Source organism: Pseudopipra pipra, chromosome 3 (genome assembly GCF_036250125.1).
Source record: "Pseudopipra pipra isolate bDixPip1 chromosome 3, bDixPip1.hap1, whole genome shotgun sequence".
NCBI lineage: Eukaryota > Metazoa > Chordata > Aves > Passeriformes > Pipridae > Pseudopipra > Pseudopipra pipra.
This window is the reverse complement of record NC_087551.1, coordinates 115,786,923-115,797,870: the sequence shown is the minus strand read 5'-3', so window position 1 is coordinate 115,797,870 and position 10,948 is coordinate 115,786,923. Positions and strand designations below refer to the sequence as shown.

The following is a 10,948-nucleotide window of genomic DNA, read 5'->3' as shown; positions in this document are numbered from 1 at the left end:
TTTATAATTTGTATCCTTTTCTAGCTGTATAATAATTATAATTTGAATCCTTATATAATTATATCATAATTATAAATAGATAATAATTCTAATTTGCATCTTTATAAAATTATATGATAATTACAATAATATAATAATTACACCACCATCATCATCATCTAATATTCTAATTTTGATCTATAGATAATTATTATATAATAATCGTGATTATACAATAATTATAATTTGAATCCTTATATAATTATATAATAATTATAATATAAAAGTAATTATAATTACATAAAAATTATAATTTGGAGCCTTGTATAATTACATAATAATTATAATTATATCATAATTATGGTTAGGACACTTACATAGTTATATAAAACTATAATAATATAATAATTATAACTGTATAATAAATATAATTTGGATCTCTATATAATTATCTAATAATTATAATTATATGATAATTATAATTTGGATCCTTGTATAATTACATAATAATTATAATACTAAAATAATTATAATAATATAATTCTAATTAGATAATAATTATAAATATATAATAATTCCAATTATATAGTAATTCTAATTATATAGTAATTACAATTTGGATCCTTTTATAATTATATAATAATTCCAATTAGATAATCATTATAATTATATAATAACTATAATTTGGATCCTTAGGGAATATTAAGGCTCAGCCCTGGTGCTGGGATGACTTTTGGACTCTGGAATCCTGGAGATCCTTCCCAACCCCAACATTCCAGGATTTACTCCACCAACCCCACACCCCCCCCAGGGCCATTCCCACCCCATTCCTGCCCCATTCCCACCCCATTCCCGCTCCATTCCACCCCATTCCCGCCCCATCCCTGCTCCATTCCCACCCCATCCCTGCTCCATTCCCACCCCATCCTGCTCCATTCCCACCCCATTCCTGCTCCATTCCCACCCCATTCCTGCCCCATTCCCACCCCATTCCTGCCCCATTCCCACCCCATTCCTGCTCACATTCCCACCCCATTCCTGCTCCATTCCCACCCCATTCCTGCCCACATTCCCACCCCATTCCCACATTCCAGATTCTCGGCCCTGGCAGTTCTGGGATGACTTTTGGACTCCATGGTCTTGGAGATCCTTCCCAACCCCAGCATTCCAGGATTTACTCCACCAACCCCACACCCCCCCAGGGCCCATTCCCACCCCATTCCTGCCCCATTCCCACCCCATTCCGCTCCATTCCCACCCCATTCCCGCCCCATCCCTGCTCCATTCCCACCCCATCCCTGCTCCATTCCCACCCCATTCCCGCTCCATTCCCACCCCATTCCCTCTCCATTCCCACCCCATTCCTTCTCCATTCCCACCCCATTCCTGCTCCATTCCCACCCCATTCCTTCTCCATTCCCACCCCATTCCTTCTCCATTCCCACCCCATTCCTGCTCCATTCCCACCCCATTCCTTCTCCATTCCCACCCCATTCCTTCTCCATTCCACCCCATTCCTTCTCCATTCCCACCCCATTCCTGCTCCATTCCCACCCCATTCCTGCTCCATTCCCACCCCATTCCTGCTCCATTCCCGCCCCATCCCTGCCCACATTCCCACCCATTCCTGCTCCATTCCCACCCCATTCCCACCCCATTCCCACCCCATTCCCGCTCCATTCCCGCTCCATTCCCACCCCATTCCTGCTCCATTCCCACCCATTCCCACTTCCCAGAATCTTGGCCCTGGCAGTTCTGGGATGACTTTTGGACTCCATGGCCTTGGAGATCCTTCCCAACCCCAGCATTCCAGGATTTACTCCACCAACCCCACACCCCCCACAGGGCCCATTCCCACCCCATTCCCACCCCATTCCTACCCCATTTCTGCTCCATTCCTGCTCCATTCCTACTCCATTCCCACCCCATTCCCATTTCCCAGATTCTTGGCCCTGGCAATGCTGGGATAACTTTTGTTCTCAGGGATCTTGGAGATCCTTCCCAATCCCAACATTTCAGGATTTCGGACACAGTTTGGATTGATCCACCAAATCCCATCCCATGAGGAATCCCAAACTCCAGCCCCATTCCCACTTCCCAGAGTCTTGGCTGGGATGGCTTTTGGACTCTGGAATCAGGGAGATCCTTCCAACCCCAGCATTCCAGGATTAGGACACAGTTTGGATTGATCCATCAAATCCCATCCCACAGGGACTCCAACCTCCTTCCCACATTCCAGATTCTCGGCCCCGGCAGTGCTGGGATGACTTTTGTTCTCTGGAATCTTGGAGATCCTTCCCAACCCCAACATTCCAGGATTTAGGACACAGTTTGGATTGATCCACCAAATCCCATCCCACAGGGACTCCCAAACTCCAGCCCCTTCCCAACCCCAACATTCCAGGATTTACTCCACCAACCCCACACCCCCCACAGGGCCCATTCCCACCCCATTCCCACCCCATTCCCGCCCCATTCCCGCCCCATTCCCGCCCCGATTCCCGGCTCACCGCGGATGACGGAGATGTTCCTCAGGGCCACCGCGTGCTCCCAGTGGCGGATCCGCAGCTCCTCCGTGACGTTGCTCAGCATTCCCAGCTCCAGCCTCAGCCTCCCCTCCAGCTCCTCCCGCCCCCTCCTCGCCCTCCTCGCCTCTTCCGTCACATTCCCGACGATCCCGCCCAGATCCCGGAGCCAGGAACGCTGCAGTCCCAGCTCGTAGGAGAAGCTCCTGTTCATGGAATCCACGGACCCACCCAGGAGATCCAGCTGCTCTCCCAAGGTCTCCGTCCTGCCTCCCAGGCGTTCCAGGAGTCGGAATGATGCTCCAGGAGCAGCCGGGAGCCGTTCCCGGCCACGGAAAGCCGGGAGAGCTCCTGTTGGGAAGCGTCTCCCTGCCGGCTCAGGGAATCCCGGAGCGCGACCACGGCCGCGTCCGTCTGTCCCGCCCGGCTCTGGAGCAGCTCCAGGAGCTCCTGGAGCCTCCGGAGCGTCGCTCCCGCCCGGAGCAGGGAATCCGAGTGGTTCTGGAGGAGGTCCTGGAGCCTCCAGACGTGATCCAGGATTTCCCCCCGGGCCGGGAGCAGCAGGAGCTGGAGCTGGAGGTCGCGGAAGGTCTCGTTGAGGCGTTGGACGTTCCCAAGGAGAGCCCGGAGCTCCTCCGGGGAGGGATGAGGGCGGGATGCTGGGAATGGGAAAGGTGGGAGAAGGGTGGGAGTGGCAGGAGCGGCCCCATGGATGGGGGGGATTCATCCCATCCCATCCTATCCCATCCATCCCTTCCCATCCCATCTTATTCCATCCCATCCCATCCCATCCCATCAATCCCATCCCATCCCATCCCTCCCATCCCATCCCATCCCATCCATCCATCCCATCCCATCCCATCCTGGTTTTTCCCACTGGAAATCTCCACCTCAAATCCCAAAAGATTCGTTCCATGAGTCCCTGAGGGGGATGAAGGGCTGGAGAATCCCAGAGAAAAACCTTGGAATGGTTTGGGTGGGAAGGGAAGGGAAAGGTGGGAGAGGGGTGGGAATGGTGGATTGGCCCCGTGGATGGGGGGGATTCATCCCGTCCTATCCCATCCGTCCCATCCCATCCCATCCCATCCCATCCTTATCCCATCCCACCCCATCCCATCCCATCCCATCCCAAGGAATGCCTGGTTTTTTCCCGCTGGAAATCTCCACCTCAGATCCCAAAAAAAGGTTCATCCCGCCTTGGGGGGATGAAGGGCTGGAGAATCCCAGAGAAAAACCTTGGGATGGTTTGGGTGGGAAGGGACCTCAAAGCTCATCCAGGTCCACCCGGAACAGGAACACTTCCCGCTATCCCAGGGGATCCAACCCGGCCTGGGACACTCCCAGGGATCCAGGGGCAGCCACAGCTTCTCTGGGAATTCCAGCCCAGCCCCTCCCCACCCTCCCAGCCAGGAATCCCTTCCCAATCTCCCCCCCAAATCTCCCCTTTCCCACTGGGATCCATTCCCTGGGGCCTGGCATTCCAGGCCCTGAGCCCCAGTCCCTCTCCAGCTCTCCTGGAGCCCCTTCAGGCTCTGGAATGTGCTCCAAGCTCTCCCGGGATCCTTCCCAAATCCAGCCTGGCCATTCCCAGCTCTCCCAGCCTGGAGCCAGAGCCTGCCATTGGATCCAGCCCCAGCCCAGCTCCTCCCTGGGAAGGAGTTCCGGGAACAAGGGGGTTCCCTGGGAATCTCGGCACTCAGGGCAGGGTCTCCCTTCCCCTTTCCTGCCTTTTCCATCCCCACATTCCAGAAAAACCCCTCTGAATGGATTCTGAGTGTCCTTTATCCTGGAATCCTGGAATGCTTTGGGTGGGAAGGGCCCTTAAATCCCATCCCATTCCATGTCCAAGGACACCTCCTGCTCTCCCAGGGAATCCAGCCCATCCTTGGACACTCCAGGGACACTTCCAGGTGTCTCCCAGCTCGGGAAGGACCCCCCCAACCCCGGGATTCTCCCGGTGAATCCCAATATTCCGGAGCTCTGCTCTGACCGGGAAGAGCCTCCTCCTCCCTTCCCTTCCTCCCGACGGATCCGACCCCGGCTCCTTCCCACACAAGGTTTTCATTCCAATGTTTTCACTCCGCTTTCACCCTCTGGAAGCGGCTCCTGATCCGAGCCCGGAACGAGCCCTGGGTGGGGTTTGCTCCCGGCATCCAACAATCACATCCCGCTTTTCCAGGGCTGCCAGGGCTCTTCCCGAGGGAAAACCCAGCCCAGCTCCGGATAATCCACATCCAAGGGCTCTTCCCGAGGGAAAACCCAGCCCAGCTCCGGAGCAGCCGCATCCCAGGGTTGTCAGGGGCTTTTTCCAAGGAAATAATCCCTTCCCTCGTTCAGGATCATCCTCATCCCGCATCCCAGGGCTGTCAGGGCTCTTCCCAAGGGAATAATCCCACCTGGGCTCTGGATCATCCTCATCCCACATCCCAGGGCTCTTCCCAAGGGAATAATCCCACACTGGACTCAGGATCATCCTCATCCCACATCCTGGGGCTGTGAGAGCTTTTCCCAAGGGAATAATTCCACTCTGGTTTGGGATCACCCTCATCCCACATCCTGGAGCTCTCAGGGCTTTTCCCAAGGAAATGATCCCACCCTGGCTCGGGATCACCCTCATCCCACATCCCAGGGCTCTTCCCAAGGGAATAATCCCACCCTGATTTGGGAGTATCCTCATCCCACATCCTGGGGCTGTCAGGGCTTTTCCCAAGGGAATAATCCCTTCCCTGGTTCAGGATCATCCTCATCCCACATCCCAGGGCTCTTCCCAAGGCAGGAAAACCCACCCTGCCTCTGGATCATCCATATCCCACATCCCGGATCCCAAACCTGCATCCTGGAGCCACCAGGGCTTTTCCCAGGGGAATAATCCCACCCTGTCTCAGGATCATCCTCATCCCAAATCCCAGGGCTCTTCCCAAGGGAATAATCCCCCCTGGATTCAGGATTATCCTCATCCCACATCCCAGGGCTGTCAGGGCTCTTCCCAAGGGAATAATCCCCCCTGGGTTCAGGATCATCCTCATCCCACAAAGGAGGGAATTTAGGGATGGAAAAAAGGGGAATTTGGGGATGGAAAGGGGATGATTTTGGGTTGGAAAAGGGGAGGAACTTGGGATGGAAAAGGAGGGAATTTGGGGATGGAAAAGGGGGGATTTTGAGAAGGAAAAGGGGAGGATTCATCCCCATTCCCAACTTGGATTTGGGGATGGAAAATGGGGGAATTTAGGGCTGGAAAATGAGGGGATTTGGGGGTGGAAAAGGAGGGAATTTAGGGATGGAAAAAGGGGGGAATTAGGAAATGGAAAAGAGAGGGATTCATCCCCATTCCCAACATGGATTTGAGGCTGGAAAATGGGAGGATTTGGATGTGGAGAAGGAGGGAATTTAGGGATGGAAAAGAGGGGGATTTGGGGATGGAAAAGAGGGGAATTTGGGGATGGAAAAGGGAAGGATTTGAGGGTGGAAAAGGGGAGGATTCATCCCCCTTCCCAACTTGGATTTGGGGCTGGAAAATGGGAGGATGTGGAGATGGAAAAGGAGGAATTTGGGGATGGAAAAGGGGGGATTTAGGGGTGGAAAAGGGGGGAATTTGGGGATGGAAAAGGGGGGAATTTGGGGATGGAAAAGGGGGGATTTAGGGGTGGAAAAGGGGGGAATTTCAGGCTGGAAAATGGGGGGATTTGGGGCTGGAAAAGGAAGGAATTTAGGGACGGAAAAGGGGGAATTTGGGAATGGAAAAGGGAGGATTTGGGGATGGAAAAGAGGGAATTTGGGGATGGAAAAGGGGAGGAAATTGGGGATGGAAAAGGGGAGGAAATTGGGGATGGAAAAGGGGGAATTTGGGGATGGAAAAGGGAGGATTTGGGGATGGAAAAGGAGGGAATTTGGGGGTGGAAAAGGAGGGAATTTGGGGGTGGAAAAGGAGGGAATTTGGGGGTGGAAAAGGAGGGAATTTGGGGGTGGAAAAGGAGGGAATTTGGGGGTGGAAAAGGGGAGGATTTTGGGGTGGAAAAGGGGGGAATTTGGAGGTGGAAAAGGAGGGTATTCATCCCCATTCCCAACATGGATTTAGGGATGGAAAATGGGAGAATTTGGATGTGGAAAGGGGAGGATTTGGGGATGGAAAAGGGGAGGATTTGGGGATGGAAAAGGGGAAGATTTGGGGATGGAAAAGGGGAAGACTTGGGGATGGAAAAGGGGAAGATTTGGGGATGGAAAAGGGGAAGATTTGGGGATGGAAAAGGGGAGGAATTTGGGATGGAAAAGGAGGGAATTTGGGGATGGAAAAGGACGGAATTTTGGGGTGGAAAAAGGGGGAATTTGGGGATGGAAAAGGGGGAATTTGGGGATGGAAAAGGGGGAATTTGGGGATGGAAAAAGGGGGAATTTGGGGATGGAAAAGGAGGGAATTTGGGAATGGAAAAGGGGGGAATTTAGGGATGGAAAAGGGGGAATTTAGGGATGGAAAAGGGGGAATTTGGGAATGGAAAAGGGGGGAATTTGGAAATGGAAAAGGGGGAATATGGGGATGGAAAAGGGAGGAATTTAGGGATGGAAAAAGGGGGAATTTGGGGATGGAAAAAGGGGGAATTTAGGGATGGAAAAGGGGGAATTTGGGAATGGAAAAGGGGGGAATTTGGGGATGGAAAAGGATGGGATTCATTCCCCTTCCCAGCACGGATTTGGGGCTGGAAAGGAGGGGATTAAATCCAAACCCCTCCAGCGGAGCCGGGACGAGCCGGAAGCTCCCGGATCCCATTTTTTCCCGCCCTGGATATCCCGGGAAACCTTTCCCGGAGCACAATTCCCATGGGATAATCCCACTCACCTGCCAGGACGAAGATTCCCACGAGGATGAGGAGGACCAGGAGGTAAAGGAGCCCCACGGAATATTTGAGGGCGGCCCCGGAGCCCATCCGGGAGCTGCAGCATCCCCCGGATCTCAGCCCGGGATCTGCCGGGAAAGAGCGGGAATGGGGCGTCAGGAATTCTGAGGGAATGGTTGGGAAAAGCCCTGGGAGTGTCCAAGGAAAGGTTGGATTCCCTGGGATGGCGGGAGGTGTCCCTGGACATGGAATGGGATGGGATTTAAGGGCCCTTCCCACCCAAACCATTCCGGGAATGATCTGGGATTGCTCAGGAAGGAGCTGGGATTGCTTGGGAATAGATTGGATTGCTTGGGAAGGAGCTGGGATTGCTCAGGAAGGAGCTGGGATTGCTTGGGAATGATCTGGGATTTCCTGGGAAGGAGCTGGGATTGCTTGGGAAGGAGCTGGGATTTCTTGGGAATAGATTGGATTTCTTGGGAAGGAGCTTGGAATGCTCGGGAATGAGCTGAGATTTCCTGGGAAGGAGCTGGGATTGCTTGGGAATAGTTTGGATTGCTCGGGAAGGAGCTGGGATTGCTCAGGAAGGAGCTGGGATTGATCAGGAAGGAGCTGGGATTGCTTGGGAATAGATTGGATTGCTTGGGAAGGAGCTGGGATTGATCAGGAATGAGCTGGGATTGCTCGGGAATGAGCTGGGATTGCTTGGGAAGGAGCTGGGATTGATCAGGAAGGAGCTGGGAATGCTTGGGAAGGAGCTGGGATTGCTCGGGAAGGAGTTTGGGATTGGGCTCCCTGCCCTGGGAAGTGGGAATTCCAGGCAGGAGCAGCACCAGGGGGTGTCCCAGTGAGGCCCTGGCACGGTTTTCCAAGGAAAGCTGTGGCTGCCCCTGGATCCCTGGGAGTGTCCAAGGCCGGGTTGGATTCCCTGGGATAGCGGGAGGTGTCCCTGGACATGGAATGGGATGGGATTTAAGGGCCCTTCCCACCCAAACCATTCCAGGATTCCAGGATAAAGGGCACTCAGAATCCACTCAGAGGGATTTCTATGGAATGTGGGGATGGAAGAGGCAGGAAAGGGGAAGGGAGACCCTGCCCTGAGTGCCGAGATTCCCAGGGAACCCCCTTGTTCCCGGAACTCCTTCCCAGGGAGGAGCAAATCCCAGTTATTTTCCCCAAATCCCGGTTGTTTTCCCCAAATCCCATTTTTGTTCCCCCAAATCCCTCTTGTTTTCCATCCTCCCCTGGATTTTAGGACCCCAAATCCCAGGTGTTTTCCCCCAATCCCAGTTATTTTCCCCAAATCCCATTTTTTTCCCCAAATCCTTCTTGTTTTCCCTCCTCCCCTGGATTTTAGGACCCCAAATCCCAGTTGTTTTCCCCAAATCCCGCCTCCTTTCCCTCCTCCCATGAAATTTAGGACCCCAAATCCCAGCTGTTTTCCCTCCTCCCACAGATTTTAGGACCTCAAATCCCAGTTATTTTCCCCAAATCCCAGCTCTTTTCCCTCCTCCCAAGGATTTTAGGACCCCAAATCCCAGTTGTTTTCCCAAATCTCACTTTTTTCCCCAAAATCCTTCTTGTTTTCCCTCCTCCCCCGGATTTTAGGACCCCAAATCCCGGTTCTTTTCCCTAAATCCTGATTGTTTTCCCTCCTCCCAAGTTTTAAGGACCCCAAATCCCATCTCTTTTCCCCAAATCCCATCTCTTTTCCCTCCTCCCAAGGATTTTAGGACTCCAAATCCCGGTTGTTTTCCCCAAATCCCACCTCTTTTCCCCAAATCCCTCTTGTTTTCCCTCCTCCCATGGATTTTAGGACCCCAAATCCCAGTTATTTTCCCCAAATCCCGGTTGTTTTCCCTCCTCCCCAAGGTTTTAGGACCCCGAATCCCACATCTTTTCCCTCCTGCCATGGATTTTGAGACCCTAAATCCCAGTTATTTTCCCCGAATCCCTCTTGTTTTCCCCCCTCCCAAGTTTTTAGGACCCCAAATCCCGGCTGTTTTCCCCCCAAATCCCAGTTTTTTCCCCAAATCCCTGCTCTTTTCCCTCCTCCCAAGTTTTTCAGACCCGAAATCCCAGTTGTTTTCCCTCCTCCCAAAGTTTTGGGACCCCAAATCCTAGTTATTTTCTCCAAATCCCTCTTGTTTTCCCTCCTCCCATGGATTTTAGGACCCCAAATCCCGGTTGTTTTCCCCCAAATCCCAGTTATTTTCCCCAAATCCCGTTTTTTCCCTCCTCCCCCGCCCCGGGCGGTGCCGCAATTCCCGCAATTCCCTGGAGCGGGGGCCGGGCCGGCCAATATTTTGCTTTTTCCCCTTGGTTACGGCTCGGAATTCCCGCCCCGCTCGGAATTCCCGCCCCGCCGCTGCTCCAGAGGGTCGGGAAGGGGGAGTGGGTGGATCTGGGAAGCGGCGCCAGCTCCGCCCGGGAATCTCCCGGGACGCCGCTGGAAGAGGGAATTGGCGGGAGGGTGGAAAAGCAGCTCCGGGACGGGAGCGGGGGGAGATCCCGGGCTCTGGAAAAGCTCTCCCGGGATCCTTCCCAAATCCAGCCGGGACATTCCCAGCTCTCCCAGCCTGGAGCCAGAGCCTGCCATTGGATCCAGCCCCAGCCCAGCTCCTCCCTGGGAAGGAGTTCCGGGAACAAGGGGGTTCCCTGGGAATCTCGGCACTCAGGGCAGGGTCTCCCTTCCCCTTTCCTACCTTTTCCATCCCCACATTCCAGAAAATTCCCTCTGACTGCATCCCAAGCGTCCTTTATCCCGGAATCCTGGACTGGTTTGGGTGGGAAGGGCCCTTAAATCCCATCCCATTCCATGTTCAGGGACACCTCCCGCTATCCCAGGGAATCCAACCCGGCCTTGGACACTCCCAGGGATCCAGGGGCAGCCACAGCTTTCCTTGGAAAACCGCTCCAGGGCCTCACCGGGACACCCCCTGGTGCTGCTCCCGCCTGGAATTCCCACTTCCCAGGACAGGGAACCCAATCCCAAACTCCTTCCCGAGCAATCCCAGCTCCTTCCCAAGAAATCCCAGCTTCTTCCCAAGAAATCCCAGCTCATTCCCAAGAAATCCCAGCTCATTCCCAAAAAATCCCAGATCATTCCCAAAAAATCCCAGATCATTCCCAAGAAATCCCAGATCATTCCCAAAAAATCCCAGATCATTCCCAAAAAATCCAAACTCCTTCTTAGCAATCCCAGCTCCTTCCTGAGCAACCCCAGATCATTCCCGAGCAATCCCGAGCTCCTTCCCAAAAAAATCCCAGCTCCTTCCCAGCAATCACAGCTCTTTCCCGAGGAATCCCAGATCATTCCCAAGCATTCCCAGCTCCTTCCCAGCAATTCCAGCTCCTTCCCAAGAAACCACAGCTCCTTCCCAAGAAATCCCAGATCACTCCCAGGGAATCCCAGCTCATTCCCAAGAAATCCCAGATCATTCCCAAGAAATCCCAGATCCTTCCCAAGAAATCCCAACTCCTTCCTGAGCAATCCCAGATCATTCCCAAAAAATCCAAACTCCTTCTCAGCAATCCCAGTTCCTTCCCAAGAATCCTGAGCTCCTTCCCAAGAATCCTGAGCTCCTTCCCAAGCAATCCCAGATCATTCCCAAG

General features: G+C 53.1%; 1 protein-coding gene across 1 annotated transcript in view; it reads right to left on the bottom strand.

Annotated features, from left to right (window-relative positions):
• The window catches only part of SCARA5 (scavenger receptor class A member 5), a 28,237-nt gene that overhangs the window by 13,368 nt on the left and 3,921 nt on the right, over window positions 1-10,948 (bottom strand). Inside the window, 3 exon segments of the mRNA XM_064651247.1 lie at window positions 2,391-2,798; window positions 2,801-3,163; window positions 7,336-7,461. Of these exon segments, the coding sequence (XP_064507317.1) occupies window positions 2,391-2,798; window positions 2,801-3,163; window positions 7,336-7,461 (897 nt within the window).